The 23,705-nt window shown below is 43.2% G+C and overlaps 1 protein-coding gene across 1 annotated transcript in view; it reads right to left on the bottom strand.

Annotated features, from left to right (window-relative positions):
• neo1a (neogenin 1a) overlaps positions 1–23,705 on the bottom strand; it is a 360,480-nt gene that overhangs the window by 53,150 nt on the left and 283,625 nt on the right. Inside the window, 6 exon segments of the mRNA XM_084337101.1 lie at positions 1,153–1,328; positions 6,395–6,490; positions 10,133–10,327; positions 11,698–11,808; positions 15,333–15,477; positions 23,437–23,486. Of these exon segments, the coding sequence (XP_084193227.1) occupies positions 1,153–1,328; positions 6,395–6,490; positions 10,133–10,327; positions 11,698–11,808; positions 15,333–15,477; positions 23,437–23,486 (773 nt within the window).

Below are 23,705 nucleotides of genomic sequence, written 5' to 3'. Positions count from 1 at the left end.
ATGAAGCAGATAGATTGTTTGAAACCTAAGCGACAAGTCCAATTCCACTGAATTACACCTGGGTGACAACATCCAGTAAAAGGGTCGACTGCTGAATCACTGTGTGTGTGCGTGTGCGTGTGTGTGTGTTGTGAATTGGGTGTATTTAGGTCAGGTCTCCACCCCCCCCCCTTATCCCAGCTCTCAGTTTGTCTTGTCCTTGTTAAATAATTTATCAAGTCAACGCAGGCCTTTATCTGGCCTCTGTACGCACTACGCACACATTATGTTTAGACACACCCACTGTCCAGTATTTGAAGAGAAGTAATGATCTTACTTGAGCTATGAGGTTGGACACTAAAACCAGAATTAAACTCAACAGTTTAATGTAGGGCTTAGTCCTACAGTATGTGTCACTCTATACTCTACTGTTTGTTACATTACATCACTGTGCCTCCTCTGTGTGTCTCTATAGTTCAAGGAGATTGGAAACTGCTATTATTTTCCATTATTGTTTTTTTACCCATTTAATATACTTGATTTTCTCACTGTCACCCTTAATGATTTCCTGTAAATACAGGTTTGATTGAATAGCAGCGTTTGTAACACCACTGTTCATCCTCTGTGCCTCTCTATGCTCTAATTTTAGTGTTTGTGACATTGCACCACTGCCTATACATCATTATCTCACCATCTCTAGATACATTTGTTAAATAGATTTTGCACTACTATACTGTAGGTGATGATTACAACTCTCTGTATCTACAGTATGTTTGTTGTATGGTCAGCTGACACAGCTGAATACATGTCCGCTGTACTGCATTGAACTGAAGCCATCAAGCACCAACTGAATTGCATGAAGGCTAATTTTAAAGTCTGATTATTATTATCCCCCCCCCCCCTTTCCTCCTTCTCTCTCCCCTAATATATCTATATTAGTACTATTGTCTGTATACATATGATATTATTTAATTCATGAAATGTATCAGTTATTACTTGAAACATTTATTACTTGAACTTTTCTTTTTCATGTAAAAAATGTAAAGTCCTACTAATTTCACCAGAGCATTCATTCTCCATTAGCCATTTCATTACAGATAAGGTCTGACAACCCTAGCGTTAAATGGACTGAATCAAAACCAAAACGAGCCGGTAAGCTTCAACCACACTCACCTTCATCTTGGTGTTAGCAGGGATGTTGGTCTTCCAGCGGACCGTGTAGTAGCGGGCATCGGTGATCTTTTGGTTCTTGGGCAGGGAGTTGTCGGCCCAGGTCACCTTGATGGTGTCGTGGCTCAGCACAGAGGACTGCACGCCCACGGGCGGCAGCATGGGGGTAGGGTCTGGTACTGGGGTGTACGGAGCATGGGAGAGTTCGTACAGATCAACATCGGGGTCTGAGGAGTCTGCGTAGCCAGCAGTTAACCCAGCCGCGCACGCACGCACACACATTAAAATGGCCAAAATTAAAACACGGTGTGGCGGGTTGGACAGTGGTGGGAAGGAAGAGGGTCAAACGAACCAAGAACGAGATGCAGGGAGGGACAAATAAAATAAGAGAAAAGTTAATGAGTTAAAATGAAGGAGGACGACAACAGGAGGGGAACGAGGAGGAAGAGGAGGAAGAGATCCAGAGTGCAGCAAGGATGGGATTGAGAAGGATGAAGAGAAAGAGAGAGAAGATTTTATTAGATAAACAGACTAATTCTACATCAAGCACAACTACAGACTTTCTATACAGAGGGTATTCTTTAGCTACATTTCATGGTCTTTCATCAGTAGCTACTGTGGCACTACTACTGACAGAGGAAAAGGTCTTCCATTCAAAAGGAAACACTAGGTCTAGCAGGAGAGCAATGTAAGGAGATGTCCCACAACACTGTGTGCATTGCCTTTCTCATCGAGACAACACAGTAACACATCTAGCAAGAATGCATGCACATAACCAAATGATGACAGATAAAAGGACAGTTTGCATTCGCTGGCTGAGTAACGATAACAAGGCAAACTTGTCCTGGAGGAGCATGGAGGAGAGAACATGAAGTCAATAAGACTCACGGCACGTAGGCAGAGGTCAGGGGAGGGTCAGGGACATGTGTGGTTATTGTTACGTGTTTTTTGACTCTCAAAGCCTTATGGTTGAAACTAAAGGCACATTTCAAAATGTCACCGCTTGTTGTGAAAGGCTATATACTACGGTCTTTACCTCTCCCGTTATTTTTGTCCATAGTTAAACACAAAATGAGGAATAACACCCCAAATGAGGAATAACACCCAAAATGAGGAATAACAGCCAAAATGAGGAATAACACCCGAATTAAGAATAACACCTGAATGAGGAATAACACCCAAATAAGGAATAACACCCAAACAAGGAATAACACCCAAACAAGGAATAACACTTGAATGAGGAATAACACCTGAATGAGGAATAACACCTGAATGAGGAATAACACTTGAATGAGGAATAACACTTGAATGAGGAATAACACCTGAATGAGGAATAACACCTGAATGAGGAATAACACTTGAATGGGGAATAACACCTGAATGAGGAATAACACCTGAATGAGGAATAACACTTGAATGAGGAATAACACTTGAATGCTGCGTTTCAGCGGTATTCCCCCTGACATAACAACCCAGCACCTGGATATGAGGGGTATGTAGATATGTAATGAGAACCTGTTACTTAACGACCTGTGTGTGTGTGTGTGTGTGTGCGCTCACGGTCATATGTGTGTTTGACTGTGTGCAAGGTGCCTGCTCCTCACAGCCTTGTTAAGGGCAGTCAGTGTGTGAAAGTGACTGAAACAAGCGGCTCCCTGGCTCACAATGTTGCCGCCATGTTGAAGAGTAAAATGCTTCAAGATGGCTACTTGGAGCTGGCTCCCTTCCTCTCCAATCCCTGTTTGCCGTGCCGAGACTCCAGGTTGGGTGGTGATGACAATTTTTTATATATATATATATATCGGAAAAAAACTCCGGTCAGTCGGCCACAGGGCCCACCTCCTAAAATACTGCTGTCTCTGGCTCGCTCCATTAGACAAGTCATTGTGTAGCGCAGCCCTCATTATATTGCCTGGACTCTGTGTGTGTGTGTGTGTGTTGTGGTATGGAAAGGATCCAAGCATTCATGTGATGGGGAGGGGGGTACACTGAGGTTTTGGAGTGCAATAAAACTGCCTTTCTTCGAACCAAATTGGGAGCATGCAGTCTCTTGCGTTTTTAGTGGAGCTCACTAGCTTGTAACTCGACACCCCCAACGTGCAACTAAACACCGCCTAGTGCCTTAATGGATGTGGTCACTCATCACCCAGTCATTCGTTCATGATGCTAATAGTCAAACTAGCAGTCTCTTAACTAAAGTTTCCCAAGTTTTTTTTTAAACAGTAAAAGCACGATGTAGGTCAGCTCATTGAACAAACTAGCGGGAAGGAGAGGCTCCCCCGAGGACTGAGCAGCAGACGACTGCTGTGGGCGCTGGTTGCCTCGAGAGGCAATGTTAGGATCTCACAGAGGGTTGCCAAAAAGCCACAGCAGGGGGGCTGCTTGTGTGAGCTGTGCTGCTAGTGGTGTCTGCGAGAGTGTGTGAGGAAGAGCGTGCTCCTTCTAAGAAAAAGTATGTATTCTGGTGCTAATATGTTATGTTAAAAGTATGTACGCCGTTGCTAATATGCTGTTATCTTAAAAGTATGTACGCCAGTGCTAATTGCTGTTATGTTAAAAGGAAATCTGTGTTTTTCAATGTATGTAATGTATATATTGGGGGGAGATGACAGCATGGTGGATGGGCATGGTGGTGGAGGTGGTGAGAGAGAATCACTGTATTTAGCAGCAGACTGAGATAGAGCTCAGGGCATGCCGAGGTCGCCATCGGCACATAACAACTGATAAGAAACAGCAGCAGGCAGAATGGTCAGAGTGAGTTTGACATTAATGAAACAGACGTTTTTAATGGGTGTTAAAGGTTGAAAGCAGTTGCCATGACAGCGCGTCACATGACAACCAGAAGAGGGGCGGGGCCTGTCATTAATGATGATTATTATAATGAGAGTGTTCTTCCGCGTATGAGTTAGATCGAGACACGAAGCTGACGCGAGCGGACGTGGATCAGAGACGTCCATCTCTCTCTCATCCTCGGCGGTGAGGGAGGGGAGACGACACATCATCATTAGCTTCGGCTAACGGGAGAAGGGTTTTGGCTAACGACAAGGCCTTAGCCACCATTGGACTGAACAGCAGAAGAGACGATTAGAATAATGAATTCAGTTTTCTTCCAAAAACTTTTCAAGGACAATACAATCTGATAACATCTGATCTGAGGCTTTTGTTTATGTAATAAACAACGTTTTTCAAGAAAGGTATTACGCTGTCAAGTGTCGAATTCTCATGAAGGTGGTAAATTATTATGGTTACGGATTGCATTAAAGGGGGATGACAGATTGTACAGCCAGTATGAGGAGACGTCGGAGAGATAAAACACAACGCAGAGTCAACGGATGAAGAGGTGATAACACAGGCCAACAGATGGAGAGGTGATACTGGCTGATTGATCCAAATCTAACAGTATGTACGCCGGTGCTAATATGCTGTTATCTTAAAAGTATGAACACCAGTGCTAATTGCTGTTATGTTAAAAGTATGTAAGCCGGTGCTAATATAAATATGCTGTTATCTTTTTTTTTATCCACTTTTTCTATTTTTTTCTGCTTTCTTTATACTTCTATTTTTTCTCCCATCCCAATTCCACTGTGCCAATTCTCCCCTCCCCTGTCTTGAATGTTGCTCGCATATGCCCCCCACTGGCCTGTTGTAGGGAGGATAGAAGCCTTGCATCACGTGTCCCCTCCGATACACGAGGAGGCAGCCTGTCACATCTTTTCACCTGCCAGCGCGGACTCTCATTGGCGAGGTGTAACGTGTGGGAGGCTCACACTACCCCCGCCATTTCCTGCCTCTGCTGTGCAGGCGTCCCCAACCGACCTGTAGGAGTCGCTGTCCACAATGTCCAGATTACCACCCATCGACTTCCACCCGCTAACTCTGCCAATTGAGTTAGTTTGACGGCTGGCCCAAGCCGGAGGCAACGCCAACAGCCGGAGTCGAACCCGGTGTCTCTTGCATTGGTGACGAGCGCAATGTCCGCTGCGCCACCCAGCCGCAAATATGCTGTTATCTTAAAAGTATGAACGCCAGTGCTAATATGCTGTTATCTTTGTATACAGTATGACTGACTTCTTTTTTGTGTGTGTGTGTGTGTGTGTGTGTGTGTGTGTGTGTGTGTGTGTGTGTGTGTGTGTGTGTGTGTGTGTGTGTGTGTGTGTGTGTGTCTGTGTTCAGACTGCTTGCCCCGGTGGCATGCTGATGATACTCCACCCCCACCCCACCTCACCCCACCTCCCAGCACAGAAGTGCATGTGGGACAAGTGATCAAGGATAGGAAGGGAGACAAGGGGGTTGGCTTCAGGTGACATGGTGTACAGCCCACATTCTGTGACCACCTAGGGTGCCGACGGGTGGGTGGGTGGGTGGAGAAGTTGTCTTCTGACAGGAAATCACACAAACTTTGTGTGAACTTAGACTAAACTCTTAACTGGCAAGAGTTTTTGTGCTCTACTTTAACGATCAATTGCCACGCACACTGGATTGTGTGACTTGTGTTCCCACCACTAATTGTCAACACGGCAGTGATCCCTAGTGTAGAGCGCTATGGATGGGATGGCTGGCAGCCAAACTGATTTTTCCATTATTTTGGTTGAAGGAACAAAGTCATTTCTAAAGAAAACAGATCTCTGTGACAACAGAAGGATAATTGCATCACAGGGTGTAGAGGGTCTAACCTTTGTCTGAGGAATATTTCTGGCTAAATCTGGTTACAAGATATCTCATACCGCTCCGTACAAAAAGAAAGAATATTATTGACTTTATTCTAATATCACAGCCCCCTGATAATAGAAGACAGAATTTTGGGGATTTGAACATCAGATTAAGAAAGACTGAAGTGACACGGGAGCCACAAAGCGCCAAATTATCTGCTCCGTTATTTCAAGTCCTAATGATGTCAGGCACAACAAGGCAAATATTAACATCGGTGGAGCTTTTCTTGGCGAGAGTGGTTATAGAAATATGTTTTCCAAGAGCAGTGAGCCTCAAGATTCCTGCTGTGTGGGAGCTTAAGAGCATGATTATTAAGGTTGAAGTCCCTGGCATAGGCACAGAATACAGTATAGCCCAGACCATTTCCTCAGTGTTTGGATGAGAGAAACTACAGCATTTTAGAGTTGGCGTAACAATATTATATTTCAAACAGCGTCAATAGTGTAGAGATCACGCCATAGTATTAGAATGTAACATACATCGCTCACATGTTGTAAATACATGTTATGTGTACGAGTGTGGGCATTGGTCCTACCTGACTGTGGCCTGGTGATGGCGCTCTCGTACACAGGGATTCCCTCACCAACATTGTTGAAGGCCTTCAGTGTGATCACATAGTGGGAGCTCGGATCTGTGTGAGAGAAGAGAGAAGATATATATATATATATAAATAAAGAGAGAGAGATAAAGAGAGCGATGCGATGAAATTATGCTGCCAGCTAATCAAGCCAAGGCTCTCGAGACCCTCTCCTCATAATTGTGATATTAGCCTGAGTGAATAACATTTGAATACAATCACTCCCGCTCTTTGCGATTGTGATGAAAACTTCAATTATGAATTTTCTTTTGTGCCACCACGTATCTGCGGCTCCATGATTTACATATTCTGAGTCATATTCTCCTTCTAGACCCCGGGTGCACTGAACACTGGGCGTCTACAGCGCGGGGACAGAAGCACTGAACACTGGGCGTCTACAGCGTGGGGACAGAAGCACTGAACACTGGGCGTCTGCAGCGCGGGGACAGAAGCACTGAACACTGGGCGTCTACAGCGCGGGGACAGAAGCACTGAACACTGGGCGTCTGCAGCGCGGGGACAGAAGCACTGAACACTGGGCGTCTGCAGCGCGGGGACAGAAGCACTGAACACTGGGCGTCTGCAGCGCGGGGACAGAAGCACTGAACACTGAGCGTCTGCAGCGTGGGGACAGAAGCACTGAACACTGGGCGTCTGCAGCGCGGGGACAGAAGCACTGAACACTGGGCGTCTACAGCGCGGGGACAGAAGCACTGAACACTGGGCGTCTGCAGCGCGGGGACAGAAGCACTGAACACTGGGCGTCTACACCGCGGGGACAGAAGCACTGAACACTGGATGTAGTCGTCTACAGCGCGGGGACAGAAGCACTGAACACTGGGGTCTACAGCGCGGGGACAGAAGCACTGAACACTGGGCGTCTACAGCGCGGGGACAGAAGCACTGAACACTGGGCGTCTACAGCGTGGGGACAGAAGCACTGAACACTGGGCGTCTACAGCGTGGGGACAGAAGCACTGAACGTCTACAGCGCGGGGACAGAAGCACTGAACACTGGGTGTAGTCGTCTACAGCGCGGGGACAGAAGCACTGAACACTGGGTGTAGTCGTCTACAGCGCGGGGACAGAAGCACTGAACACTGGGTGTAGTCGTCTACAGCGCGGGGACAGAAGCACTGAAGACTGGTGCTACTTTAAATATCCCCTCAGGGGGATATGTGCCCCCCCTGAGACACATATCCATTTTACCAGAGGGGTCAGAGTAGCCAGGGTCAGTTGATTTTACAGCCCCACTGGAGCAGGTCAGGGTTAAAAGGTGCTATGTGGAGTGATCAGAAAGCCTCTCTCATTAATGACACCGGTGGCCGTTAAGTGAACTGCAGTCAGCATCCTGTCGCTTGAGTTGGCGCTCGGTCAGTGAGCAGCGGGGGGAGTCATGTCTTTTTCCTTTGCATCAACGAGGAAATTAATGGAGCATAAAATTACAGTGAAATTAAAACTTTAAGTACATAATCAATAATAGGCAGAGTACCACTTTCTGGAAGATGAAAAGGTTCTAACCTAGATATATCTTACATTTTTTTGTTTGTTCGTTTCGAGTCCATTGATTTTGTGAGTTTATCACCAGAGGGAAGTCAGGGCATCAGTGCAGGCAGGGCTTTTACTGCGCGGTCATGGCTTGATACATGTTGCAGTTACTCTTAATGTGCATTGTGTGCAAAAAGACTAAATATTGCGACCAATGTCACACAACATTCACTTAGACACTTTAAACACTTAACACTACACCCTATTTATTACTAAAAGATGTGCACTACATTTCTACCCCATTTTTTGCATTTTGTACTTGTAGTTTTGTATATTATATATTTTGTATAGTGTTTGGCGTTTATTCTTTTTACTCTTTTTTGTACTGTATGAAGTACAATCTCAGGAGGCTCATACAGAACCAAGCATTTCACTGTAATGTACCTTATATGTGACAAATAAAACAAAACTTGAACCATTGCAACTCTCACTGAACCCTACACAGCACTAATAACTCACTGAACCCTACACAGCACTAATAACTCACTGAACCCTACACAGCACTAATAACTCACTGAACCCTACACAGCACTAATAACTCACTGAACCCTACACAGCACTAATAACTCACTGAACCCTACACAGCACTAATAACTCTCACTGAACCCTACACAGCACTAATAACTCACTGAACCCTACACAGCACTAATAACTCTCACTGAACCCTACACAGCACTAATAACTCACTGAACCCTACACAGCACTAATAACTCACTGAACCCTACACAGCACTAATAACTCACTGAACCCTACACAGCACTAATAACTCACTGAACCCTACACAGCACGAATAACTCACTGAACCCTACACAGCACTAATAACTCACTGAACCCTACACAGCACGAATAACTCTCACTGAACCCTACACAGCACTAATAACTCACTGAACCCTACACAGCACTAATAACTCTCACTGAACCCTACACAGCACTAATAACTCTCACTGAACCCTACACAGCACTAATAACTCACTGAACCCTACACAGCACTAATAACTCACTGAACCCTACACAGCACTAATAACTCACTGAACCCTACACAGCACTAATAACTCACTGAACCCTACACAGCACTAATAACTCTCACTGAACCCTACACAGCACTAATAACTCACTGAACCCTACACAGCACTAATAACTCTCACTGAACCCTACACAGCACTAATAACTCACTGAACCCTACACAGCACTAATAACTCACTGAACCCTACACAGCACTAATAACTCACTGAACCCTACACAGCACTAATAACTCACTGAACCCTACACAGCACTAATAACTCACTGAACCCTACACAGCACTAATAACTCACTGAACCCTACACAGCACTAATAACTCTCACTGAACCCTACACAGCACTAATAACTCACTGAACCCTACACAGCACTAATAACTCACTGAACCCTACACAGCACTAATAACTCTCACTGAACCCTACACAGCACTAATAACTCTCACTGAACCCTACACAGCACTAATAACTCACTGAACCCTACACAGCACTAATAACTCACTGAACCCTACACAGCACTAATAACTCACTGAACCCTACACAGCACGAATAACTCACTGAACCCTACACAGCACTAATAACTCACTGAACCCTACACAGCACGAATAACTCACTGAACCCTACACAGCACTAATAACTCACTGAACCCTACACAGCACTAATAACTCACTGAACCCTACACAGCACTAATAACTCACTGAACCCTACACAGCACTAATAACTCACTGAACCCTACACAGCACTAATAAGCATGACTTCTGAATCTGACTTGTAAACAAAAAGCAGCCAATTTGACGAGAGCACTGCTTGTCTGATCTAGCCTGTAATGTAAGGTATGCCTGTCCTAGCTTATACAGTATGTCAGCGTTTCCTCTTCCAGCAAATGGTACTCAAAAATGGTACCCTGAATTGGTATTTTTTAACATTTTATTTCACTGTTATTCTGTGCTCCATTCATTTCCCCATTGAGCTGCTGAAGAGAGAGAGCAAGGCATTCAGGAGCGCGCATAAACATCCCAAGTCCTTTACATAGAAATCAGTCTACAGGCTTTATAGGCAACCCAGAAAGTTAATACATGTAAATTGCTTCACATAGCCATCTCTATAAGTAGTTGTATATATATATTGTTCCTACCAAGGTTCTCGATGCTGTAGTAGCGCTGCTTATAATCCACCTTGATGGTCTGGGCGTGGGGGCTGCCGATGCCATAGCCGATAGTGTAACCACGCACCACAATGTCCTGGTTCTCTGGAGGGGTCCAGCTCACCACGATGCTGTTGACCAGGGGACGCACGTGGAGCGAGCTGGGGTGGTCTGGGACTCTGGACTCTGGTTGGGGAACAAGGGGGTAAAGTGGTGAAGCGGGGAGAAGCCAGAGTATTCAAGGCACTAGTCTGATTCTAGTGTGTTCTGACTTGGTTGATCAAAATCTGAGAATGGCTCTTTAAATAACAGACCACCAAAACTTTATGACGAGGCTAGAGCAAAATAAATTAAGAAATTCTTAGTTTGATTGAAAATTGACAACTCTGTCTCCCACATGCAATAATGCAGACATCTCATGCTTACCAGAGATTTTCTTGTAATCTTTCAGAAAATATTTCATTCAGCATGGAAAATAATAATTAGACTAATCAACTAACAAATAGCTTGTCTCCATTAGCTATGTTCAGCCTGGCTGGGGATAGCCATGGTCTAGCGACGTATGGTATGGTTGGGTTTGTGTCTCCATTGCGTTTCTTGTAAACTCTATTTTCTAAACCATGATACAACAGTCCCAGCCAGCTTTGGCCAGGTTCTAAAGTCAATGGAGATGCTCAATGTGAGCCAGACAGGCCCCACCACGGCTAAACCCTGGCTAGTGGAGACTAGGCCACAACATGGCTAAACCCTGGCTAGTGGGGACTAGGCCACACCATGGCTAAACCCTGGCTAGTGGAGACTAGGCCACACCATGGCTAAACCCTGGCTAGTGGGGACTAGGCCACACCATGGCTAAACCCTGGCTAGTGGAGACTAGGCCACACCATGGCTAAACCCTGGCTAGTGGAGACGAGGCCACACCATGGCTAAACCCTGGCTAGTGGAGACTAGGCCACAACATGGCTAAACCCTGGCTAGTGGAGATGAGGCCACACCATGGCTAAACCCTGGCTAGTGGAGACGAGGCCACACCATGGCTAAACCCTGGCTAGTGGAGACGAGGCCACACCATGGCTAAACCCTGGCTAGTGGAGACGAGGCCACACCATGGCTAAACCCTGGCTAGTGGAGACGAGGCCACACCATGGCTAAACCCTGGCTAGTGGAGACGAGGCCACACCATGGCTAAACCCTGGCTAGTGGAGACGAGGCCACACCATGGCTAAACACTGGCTAGTGGATACTAGGCAAAAGTCTTGGTCGACTAAGACCAAACCCGCCCATTAATGGACTAGGAGGGGACAGCCCCAGTGTCACGCCTGCTGATATTAAATTGACTCATGTTTGCTTGCTCAGCTTTCTTCCACTGGATGGATGCCATAATAATATATAAAGTGTGTAATGTAACAAGACGATAGTCTTTCTCTGGTCTGCATCCCCTTAACGATTGTGTGTATTGAGCTGTACTGTATTGTACCCATTCTGCAATCTGTTAATAAAGTTTTCAATCAATCAATCAATCAATCAATCAATCAATCAATCAATCAATGTGTTACCATCCAGGTCACTCTCGAAGGTCTCTGCAGTGGTCCATTCAGTGGCTGGTCCAGTGCCATTGACTGTGATGGCAGACACTCTGAATGTGTACTCCGTCCCACGCTCCAGACCTGGGAACACACACAAACACATGAATAATCGTTAGCAATTTAGACTCAATAGCAAGTAAATAACCAAAACTGGAACCAGGAAATAAAACAGGACTATTTGTGCTTTTATAAAAGTAGTACCGGTATTCCACACAATATTTACCCTCAAATTACAGGACGGGGGATGGAAGCATACAACAGGAAGTTGAAGCAGAGGGCACAATGGTCCAAGATGGGATTCAACCTCAGGGCTGTGCAATTAACAAGCAGGGAGAGTCTACATTTCCACGTTCTAGACCAGTGGTTCTCTACGTGGGGTCCGGGGGCTTCCAGGAGGTCCTCAGAAAAATGAGTCATTCATTTATTCATCATTCATGGGTCAAAGTCATTTAATTTGACCATTTTATTGACTAGAAGTTAAGAGAACATATAGGAGTCTTCTTCTTGTCGTGTCCACAAGACAAAGGCTTGGCTAGATGTGGTTCAACCACAGCTGAACACATTGCTGTCCCTTCTCATTGAACTCTGCCAAGTCCGATATAGGAGTGACTATTGTGAACATGTGTTTCACTTTCTCCACTGTTTTCTGTTCAACTACAGAATCCTGGATTATACCAAACAACAATGCAAGAACCACTGTTCTAGACTGATTGTGATACAGTAATATCCACAATATTGGCCGCATGTTTTGTGTGAGCATTGAACTTTCACAAAAAGTTATGAAGCTGATGTTGTGACTTGCTACTGCTTGGGGCTTGCCTTGCAGTCAAAGTTTCTGCTGCGTACAGACTCACTCTTCTCTCTCTCTACCCTGTTATTGACTGGCTCTGCATTACTCACTCCGCCACACAAGTAGGGACTTGGGCACGCAGATACAATAAATATTTGAAGGCACAAATATTTCAACGAGGTGACTAATATTTCTCTGCAAGATTGAGGATAAAATCTATACGCCTGCCTGGGGAGAGATCAAGCAGAGTTTGTGGTGGTGGTGCAATTAACTTCCTCCTAGATTCAATATCACGGAGGTGATTGAAACGTACTTTCTTTACCATTGATTATGTGTCAGCCCAAGGAAATGTACATATGGATGCTTTAAAAGCAAAGTGTGTTCGAGCAGGAAGGAAATAACGAAACTATATTGCAAGTGCTACAAAAAAACTGTAGTTGGAATCATCTTACTAGCTAACCCCCGCCAGCCTGGGAAACAACTGTTTTGGATGCCGCGGGCCGGTTTTGGAATTTAAAAGTGGCGGGAACGCCTGCTGACAATAAGCAACGTGTGGCTGTGCTAATTTGCAATGAAAGATTTCATCAGGGTTGTATTGGTCCCTGTTTGTAGCCTACATGCTAATCCCATCATCTTTTCTTTCTCTCTCCCACTATTCTGGGCCACCCTCAAGGGTAACTTCCGAGGTCTGCCTAATCACTTGTGCCTCCAAGGCTACAACATCTTCCCTCCAAAATGCCTTTGAACCAATAAACACCCCCACCGTTTCACCCCCCAGAATCTCCTCCAGAATGTACTTTCAAGTGTGTATTCTCTTTGATGCGGCACACAGCGTGAGGCCAGGCCACTGAAAAGTTGCTGAGACAACATTTAATATTAATCTCAATCACAGAGCATCTCTGGTGGCTTTTGTATCATCAACGTTGGGAAGGGATGGGAGTTTGGGGAGATGTTGAGTTGTAGGTGAGTGTATTATATCCGTCTAAAATAATTAGGCACAGAGACCAGGGGCGGATTTAGGATTGTAGGAGATCCGGGGCTCAGCCCAGATAGGTGCCCGCGATAGCGGGCACAGATTTTTTTACTTCGACACCACAACCTTTAACTTATACCACCACCTTAAAGCGGACAAAAGGCACTAGAGAACACTTAAATTCACACCCTTTAATTAATGAAGCAAACTATAATAATTTATAATAATAATAATAATAATAATAATAATAATAATAATAATAATAATAATAATAATAATAATAATAATAATAATAATAATAATACACTGTTTGTATAGCACCTTTCATACAAGAATTTCAGCTCAAAGTGCTTCACAGCAGTACAAAAAGACAGGCATAAAATGAGCACAACATTGGCAGATCAAAAGCAATGCATAAAGTGCAGACATAAAGCATAAAATAGATAGCAGTAAAATAGACAAAGTCAAGGTAAGACAGAACATTAAATCACATCGTTTTTCATATTAGGATCTAAGATCTAGGGTTAACTCGCCGAACGTTGAGCGCCAGGACCCCCGAAAACCAGAGTATAGTCGGGTTTTCATCGTTGTTTCTTCTATTCGATATTTCCATTCATAAAGACATGCCGGCAGCCTGTGTTATCACTGGGGATGCGTCTGAGATCTCAAAAGTTCAATACCGCCGCCTAACACCTTGCGGCCGCTATTGCACTCCATTTGAAACGATGTGGCTTGGTGTCCGTCATTTTGGAAATGACACCAGACCACCCTGAAACTACACTCATATTCACGACGGTATAAAATGGAAATGTATGGATGGAAAAATTATCTGTTTTTTGCATCTTGACCGGAAGAAACTCAATGACAATCGACTATATTATTAGATCCATAGCTATAATATATAATATAGCTTTAGGCCTGCAAACACAGCCACGTATCCCCATGTTAAAAGGCGCTGGCCTTTCAACAGTAACAGTAAACAGCGCCATCTGGCGCTGAAAGTGTTAATATGCATCTTTGTTTACGGTTTGATTATCACTGATACAAAGTAAAATAGTGCAGTGCAATAAAATAGTTAGTAAAATAGAATAAAATAATGCAATAGTGCATTGCAATAAAATAGTTATCATCGTATTTTTTCGGGAGGCCGGTAAGGAGTGCATTACAGTAGTCGAGTCGGCTTGAGATAAAGGCATGAATCTGGTTTTCAGCGTCCTTTTGATTTATAAATGGCCGTACTTTAGCTATGTTTCTAAGGTGGAAAAATTATGTTTTTGTCAACTTGTTGATTGTGATTTAAAGCTTAGGTCTGAGTCTACCATAACACCAAGACTTAACTCACTAAAATACAGTTAGCAGCTGGATAGACTACAGATGGAAATTAGCTTCTGCTAAATCTGGTGCAAACATATTTTCATGTAACAATGATTAATTGTAAAAAAAAAAAAAAAAAAAAAAAAAAAAAAGTATATATATATATTTTTTTTTTGAAAATAGATTCTGGGCTTTTCAGAAAACATTTGGGGCTTGAGCCCAAGTAGCCACCCCCTAGCCCCGCCCCTGACAGTGACGCTGACTTTGTTTACGGCACTCCAGGCAGACTGGAATCAAAGCAGCTGGCTAGACGTAGGCTATGGCCTCAAGACCTAGATGTTTAAATAATACTAAAGCCAGTCAGACAACCTACCGCCATACAGACCGAAATGTTAGAAGAACGCAACATGACAAACTATCTAGCAAATTAAGTGTGGTTAAGAATTCAGCAACATTAACAATTACTTATGATACATAATGCAAGTATTTGTAATGTAAACAATGGCTGCCCTAGTTGAGCCAGATTACCATGGATGAGCTGGTAGAGCTGGGTGCCTCCAGTGGTCTCAGCAGTCTCACTCTTCCGCGTGCCTTTCCGGTAGCGGATTTTGTAGCTGGCGATCTCCCCGTTCTTGCTGCCGGGAGGTGGGGGCTGCCACCGGACCATGATGCTCTGGGGAAGGGGGTAAAATGAGGCCATGAGAGGAATGAAACCAGGCTCAATATAAGGCCACCAAACCATCACAACCCGCTCTCACATGGAAACAGCCGTGTTTGGCCCAGCTCGGAACCATATGGTGCCTCTGGTGCTTTTGGCTTCACACCTATAAAAAGGTGACCTTGTTTACTGGTACAGGTAAGAGATCACACATTCAAACATCCCTTTGTGTAGGTGTTTAGCTTAATGTGTCTCTGTGGCTTACTGCTCCGTCAGCCATCAACACCATCTCATACTTCACCTGCCTCTCCTTCCTCCTTCTCAGTCATCAGTAGTGCTTCTGTGTGAGTGTGTATATTATTTTGTATTCATTTTATAGGGTGAATGTGTAAAAAACCTTAAATGAAGTGAACACATGAGGAGATAATAAGCGAATGAGCAAGGAGAGAGAGAGAGAGAGAGAGAGAGAGAGAGAGAGAGAGAGAGAGAGAGAGAGAGAGAGAGAGAGAGAGAGAGAGAGAGAGAGACACACACACACAGAGGGAGAGGATACATGTATACGGATCGTTTTGAAAATGTTGTATTTTCTCTGCGTTTTGGCCTCCCATCCACATAAAAACAAGAAAAAAAAACGTTTCAAAAACACCTTCCAGGGTAGAGATTTTTTTAAAACACTTTGTGTGGCCGGCTGAAACTGAGCTGTTGTAAAATGTGAACATCATGGCCAATGCCCCTGTCCATGCATATACAGATTGAAAACAGAGTATTTTCTCTGCAGGACCATGGAGAGATCCCTGCAGTCTGCCTTCAGGTCAATCAGGGTCATGGAGAGATCCCTGCACTAATGGTGTTGCAACTTGCTACTAATGATGAGTAAATTACAGTTATGCAGGCACATTTAGATGCATTAGCAAGCATTGTTGTGTGATGATGAGCAGCATTGTTAACTCATGGATGATCGCTGTGTGTAGCCTTGCAAAAATTGCAGTCAGGCCACTGAACTTAGAAGCAGGCCAGGACAGTGTTTCTAGTTGCAACAGAGCAATAGTTAGATAACCTAGGTGGGGAACAACCAGGAGATCACTGCAACTCACACAAGTTGGAGAACTATCTCTCTCTCTCGCTCTCTCTCTCTCTCTCTTGCTCTCACACACACACACAAAAGGAGCCGCATGTGATTGGTGGAGGCGGGACCCTTACAAAAAACTGTTGTTGCTAATCATTGAGACATGCTAGCCTGTAATAATCCCCCCCAGAAAAATCTACTTTGCATTTGATATATTGCAAATATATGCCATCACACACACTGGCATTTAAAGGGTTAGAATTATAAAATTAATATGTGGTGTTATGATCAGGGCTGAAGTTGAATAAAAGATTGTATTATTTTCAATCTGACATTACAAAAAAAACTGAAAATCCATCAAAATCAGTGTTGTTGCTAATCATACATATGCTAGCCTGTTTTTTTAACAATAATTTGTGATGCCATTACAAACACTGGCATTTAAAGGGGTACAAATAAAAAAAATGCCTGCACCAGAATGCAGGAAATGAAGTCTTTGTAACCCCAGACCCCCTGCTTAAAAAGTGGCCTGACTGGGGCTATATTTTGCACTATATTTCCTGGCCAGAATGATTTCCCCAGTCCGGCCCTGGTTAAAAGCCTCCAATGCTTATTAGTGTGTGTGCGTTTGAACGTGTGCATGTTTCAACCATACATTTCCATTTATTAAAAAAAATATATATATATAATAATAATAATAATTCATTTAATTTATATAGCGCTTCTCAATAACCCGAAGTCGCTGATAACCCGAAGTCGCATCTATATATATATAATATATATATTAAATTCTTTTATTTTTTTTTTACCTCCTATAATAGTGAGGGTCGCGGCTCTCTGACCCCGTTATTTTTGGGTCGCGGCCTGAAAAGTTTGGGAACCCCTGGCCTATGTTGTACGGATGTCATCTGGTTAGGGCTGGGCGATGTGGCCAAAAATGATATTGTGATAACGATATCGATAACAATATATCACGCGATATCGATAATTATCGATATTGTTATAAGTATTAAAAAAAAGTGTTTTATTATTATAATACTTTTATCTTTTTTTAAACAGATGTATGTTTATTTTGCAGCAATTCTTTGTCGTTGCCGCCATCTTTAGTGTTACATCCCCTCACACAACACTCCAGTTCTCAGGCTGCAGCTGGTTTGAAAGCGAAAGTAAACAGGCTTCTCTGCTGGCTGTGACTCCAGGGGAGTTGAACAGTTCTGGCTCTGCTAGTTTCTTTTCTATCTTTTGGCGCTTTTTTGGTGGACAAACCACCGCACATGTGCACCGTGACTCGTGACTGGAGACTAGCTCTGCTAGCACACAGCCTACTGTGTACAGACGGTTTCAAACTGTATTTTACATTAGAAAGCAAACAAAATAAATGGACAAGAGAAAAAAAAATCTCAATTTGGTCAGTATTGTCATTTGGACAAGCAAAGCCATTACTTTAAGTTGCAGGCAAGAAAGACAAGCCTGTCCACTGTCTGGGTTTAAAAAAAAATAAAAAAAAAAATTCCCCCCGATATAATTTTTTTTATATAGTTTTTTTTAGATCGATTATTAAAATATATCGCGATAATTATCGTTATATCGCCCAGCCCTACATCTGGTAACGATACGTGTATTGTCGTGTTGAGAGAGATAATTAGAATGTGAAATGGGCAGATTGTGTGCATGGCAGATCACTTCAAACCACGTTAAGTAATAAAAAAAGATAAAGTGGATAACCTTTATTTATCCAGGCAAGCAATTAAGAACAAATTATTATATACAAAAGCAGCCTGTGTGTGTACACAAATTTGTCTATGGCAGTGGGACCTGGCGGGGACCCTATCCCACTCACAAGTACACACAAATCAAGGTCCCCACGGGCAGACAGACCCCTACCAGGGAATAGAACAGTGTGTATAATTATGTCCCATGCAGTTTCTCAGAAGTCCCCATCAAGGGCATTTTCCTGACACAAATGTGTGGTTGTGTGTGTGTGCGTGTGCGTGTGTGTGTGTGTGTATCAGTCACTGTTAGTGTGGTAAGACACAATGGGAGCGTCCCCCACCTGGATAGAAAAACCAGACAAATTAAATGTATGTTATACATGATACATTTAGATATTTGAACAAAAATAATTGTGAGTTGAAACTCCTCCTCACCATGGAGCAAACCAAGTATGTATGTTGTGTGTATGTGTGTGTGTATACATGTGTGTGTGTGTGCATAGGAGGGGGGTTTCCCTGTAGAGTAACAGAGTTTTTAGAGAGATAAATGCATGTCCTTGGTTTGGCGGGCCTGCTGAGCACCGTTGAGAGCCTGGGGTGTGTGTGTGTGTGTGTGTGTGCGCGCGCGTGTGTGTGTGTGTGTGAGAGAGGGAGAGAGAGAGAGAGAGAGAGGTAACTCAGCATGGGAGAGGAGTTAATTAACGCTACCCCATTGTCGCACTGACACACAAAATCCTGAATACCACACACGCACATTAGATCTGTTAAAGCAGTGTTTCTCAAAGTGGGGGGCGCAGAGGCATGACAGGGGGGGCCTTGAGATTTATTTAAAAAAATTTTTTTTTTATACATTCCAGAAAATGTTCACTAAAGTGCTATCTGTTGCAGCTGCACTGTTCTCCATGAAAATACCATTTCTCAAAATCTGAAAATCATTATTTAATAAAACACAGAAAAGGATCACCAAGTTACTCTGGATAAAAAAAACCTTTACAGACAACATTGAGACAAAGCTTCCTGACACATCTCCATCCAAACTCTTGGGAAGAACTCTTTGAAATCTCATCTGATACCACCTAGAGAGCTAGTTTCAGAGTGTGGTGCTGAGTACCAAGTATCTCATCTCATGGCCCACCAAGTATCTCATGATGCAGCAGTTAAGGTGTTGATACTAGGGCTGTCTTAAATACTTCGAAGCTTCGAAGCTTCATTCGATTTTTTTTCAATTTTCTTTTTTTACTTCGATTTGTGTGTGTGTGTGTGTGTGAGAACTACCCATCCCAGTTAGGACAGCCGAATCCCGTCCAATCTTTCGCCGTCGACTAAAGCCTCACTTCCTCAACCATTATCTGAAATGATTAAAAAAAAAAAAAAATCTAACCGTGACTAACCTACACTGTAACACGCAACACTTTGATAAACATTGTTACTCAGCTGATAAGAGTTGTACCCTTCTTGCTGTCTTGTCGTACAGAACTTGTAAGTCGCTTTGGATAAAAGCGTCAGCTAAATGACTAAATGTAAATGTGTGTGTGTGTGTGTGTGTGTGTGTGTGTGTGTGTGTGTGTGTGTGTGTGTGTGTGTGTGTGTGTGTGTGTGTGTGTGTGTGTGTGTGTGTGTGTGTGTGTGTGTGTGTGTGTGTGTGTGTGTGTGTGCGTGCGCCGCGCGCGCATGGGGCCATTGGGTGGGGCCGGGGGACAAATACACTGGAGGAAAGTAACCCAGCTCAGCACTGCCCAAATTATATCATCACTATTGCCCGTTTGAAGGATATCATCCTCAAATACATATACACCTACATGCCTTGTAGAATTCCACACATAAGAAAGAAAGATACTGGGATGAATAAACAAAATAGGAAATACAATTTAGATAAGGTGCTACTGAGATGTTTTGGTGAGTTCTTTGTTTTTTTGTGGAAGTTGCCCTTCTTAAAAATGCATGAACATTCACTGATAATTGGTCTGTAGTGGAGTCAGTACAAGGTCTACATTGCCGGACCATGTAGAATACGGACCTTGTAGATGTAGACTGACATAATTCTGTGCATAGTTTAGTCTACACAGGCCATATTTCAAATAATCAAAATCTTACTTCATTCATCTTAAACATTCTTGATTTGGGGGATTGGTAGTTCCCATGAAATCTGAAGTTGTTCAAACGACAACAGCGATCCACCTTGAATTAAATCACACAGCCGAGTGAAACCTTGTTGGCTCAGTCACGAAAGGGGCTACTTAATTAATTAATCCAACCCACTTTATGTATAGAGCACATTTAAAAACAACAAAGTTTATGAAAGTGCTGTACAAGTCCCACAACATAAGATTAAAAAAAAAAAAAAAAATCCGAAGCTTCGAATTAAAATCGAAGCTCGGCCCCGAAGCTTCGATTGCCAAAAAAAGCTTCGAAGGTCAGCCCTAGTTGATACCATTCAGCACCACATACAGTATCTGTGTGAAGCTGGCTTTTCATCCATGACAGCTCTGAAAACAAAATATAGGGCCAATTTGAAAGGTCACGATATTGGTGTTATTTCAATTAATTTAAACATGGCCCATTTCATGACTATTTTGTTGGGGCGAGGGGGGGGGGGGGGGGGCCCAAAATATTTTGGTCCGCCAAAGGGGGGCCTGACAGAAAAAGTTTGAGAAGCACTGTGTTAAAGTGTGTGTTAACTATTTCCATTTGTTTTAGTGCACTCTCTTGGTTCCAACCAGTGTTGCCTTTATCTCTCCTCCTTCATATCCTTGGAAATAACTGCATTTTGGATATCACAGGGGATAGTAGTAACATTTAAACTAGTAATGGAACTAATTATTGTGTTTCTTGTTTTGAATTAAATGGAATCTAGGCCTAAATCTCTGAGCTGGAATTTTTGTGGGTCAAAAACATAATTGGCTATGATTTCTCTCATACTATCCAGTGTGTGTACTTCATTTTACTCCTACAGACGGGTTCTGTGGAATTATTTAGCTAGGTAACAGTTTGAACCCCAGTTTATTTTGTGTTAATATTAGCAAACACTGCAACAGGAAATAAACTCGAGTCAATTTAGAATGTATATGTTGTCAAGTTGAAACCATCTATACATACATGTCCCAATTAGGGATGGCAACTTTGACAATTCTTTCTAACCGGTCACCAATGTTATTAACGGTTAACTAAATTGCTATAAAGCAATAGACTCACATCTGTGATGGAAAAATGCCAATGAAATATAATTTTGTCCTTAATGTATCACTTGCCTGGCTTTGAATGCTCATCAGTTTTTATGAATTAATACATTGAATCAGTTATCAAAATAAATCACGTAATAAATAAAAGAAAAATACCTCTTATTAAACGTACCATGAATGCCGAGCATAGCAGTAGTTTTACAGTTTTCAGTTTTGAGTTGGCGCGTTTATGGAGATATAGTCGGCCTAAAATTGTGCTCGACATACATATCAACTAGCTTATACGTTATACAGACATGCAGCCCCTAGACTAGCATTTATTTAGCTCAATAACCTGTTGTGATACATGGTCCAAACGAGGAGCCCAAATAGAAAACCATGTTCAGCTGAAAGAATCACATTGAATATCCAAACCGTTTCAAATTCTGCCCAGGAGACTGCAGAATCCATAGATGTGAATCCATCAAGATTTCAGCGAGAGTATTTATGTTTAAGGATAAGGATAAGGATATCTTTTATTGATCCCTCACAGGGAAATTCCAGTGACATACACATACAGCTCATCGTTTGTGCAGATCATCACATTAAAGCAGTAGTCCACTCAAGCAAGATGGCCGCCGGTGGACTACGCGGGAGACTCCGCCTTGAGCCATCTAGTGTCTATATCTATGGCAGAATCTGCCACAAAAAAAGAAGACCTCTGCCAAGGCATAACAATCTCCCCATTTCGCCATTACTTTCACTGTATTGTGACTGTATGGCTACTAACGGGTCAGGAGATATGCTCATTTGAAAATGGAGGATTTTGCCTGATGGTGGCACCATCAGGCAAAGGTCAAGGGGTCAACTGTTCTATGTCTTACTATATTGTCGGCTGTATAGTCTTTGTGTCATAACATGTCTACTGTCCTATGTCATACTGGATCATCTGTTGTATATTCCTAGTGTCTTGTGGTCCTACTCTATTGAGTGTCAATCCTGTCTTTTGTCATGGTAAATGGCTGCATTTATATAGCGCTTTTATCCAAAGCGCTTTACAATTTGTTCCTCACATTTTACCCTCCATTTTAGTTCCATGGGTAGCTCTTTGAGTATGCATTCCAAGTGCTTACTCCTAGGCCAGCGCTTTGAGTATGCATTCCAAGTGCTTACTCCTAGGCCAGCTCTTTGAGTATGCATTCCAAGTGCTTACTCCTAGGCCAGCTCTTTGAGTATGCATTCCAAGTGCTTACTCCTAGGCCAGCGCTTTGAGTATGCATTCCAAGTGCTTACTCCTAGGCCAGCTCTTTGAGTATGCATTCCAAGTGCTTACTCCTAGGCCAGCTCTTTGAGTATGCATTCGGGAGCTGAGCCGCAGGTCTCTTTGTCAGATAGAGATGGAGTGATAGAGAGACTAAAGTGTTCTGACAGACTAGGAGTCTCTAGTCGATGACAAGATCAATGGAGGGTTCAACATAAAATACCCTCCCAGCCTGCTGGGTCTTCAGGCCTCTGACACAGCTAATCCCAAGGAAAGATCCAGGTATCTGGCCTCGGGGCTATCCATCTGATCACTCATGTGTGTCTGTGCGAGCGTGCGTGTGTGCGTGTGTGTGTGTGTGTTCGTGCAGGTGTTTAAATGCTTGTCTGAGCAGAATTTCTTTATTTGCCAAATACATTTTTACATATATCAGGAATAATTTCATTTAACTCAAGTGTTTAGGAGCAATGAGAATTCGGGGGCCAACTCCAGTTCTAATACGAGTGCCTTGGACCCACGTGAATACGGGGAGAACATGCAAACTCAAGGACTTTCTTGCTGTGAGGAAAACAGTGCCAACCACTGCACCACCATGTTGTCCAAGTATGTCTTCATATACTGTGTGTGTGGTTAGTGTGTGTGTGTGTGTGTGTGTGTGTGTGTGTGTGTGTGGTTAGTGTGTGTGTGTGTGTGTGGTTAGTGTGTTTGTGTGTGTCTGAGAAAAACGCGAAAGACCCAAGATTCCGGTTTAGTCGTCATGGTTACAGAGAGTCTTACCTTGGAGTTCTGGACTTCCAGGGTGAGGTTTTGAGGAGGAGCGCTCGGCACTGTGAAGCAGACATTTTTTATTCTTTCTTACTTAAATAAAAGAGAATAGGCTTTTCACTCCGAATCACATCACACATCTGTATGATTCTAATACGCCAAAACGACAGGTTTGAGATATATAATGAAAAATACAACCTTCCTTCTATGTGAAGCACAATATTATTACCTTTATTTTGAAATTCATGTGAAATCTGTAGCTGTGTTAGTTATTAATGTAG

This window comes from Notolepis coatsorum (genome assembly GCF_963971535.1).
Source record: "Notolepis coatsorum genome assembly, chromosome: 20".
NCBI lineage: Eukaryota > Metazoa > Chordata > Actinopteri > Aulopiformes > Paralepididae > Notolepis > Notolepis coatsorum.
The sequence above is the reverse complement of the archived record's forward strand: the minus strand, read 5'-3'. Positions and strand labels throughout refer to the sequence as shown.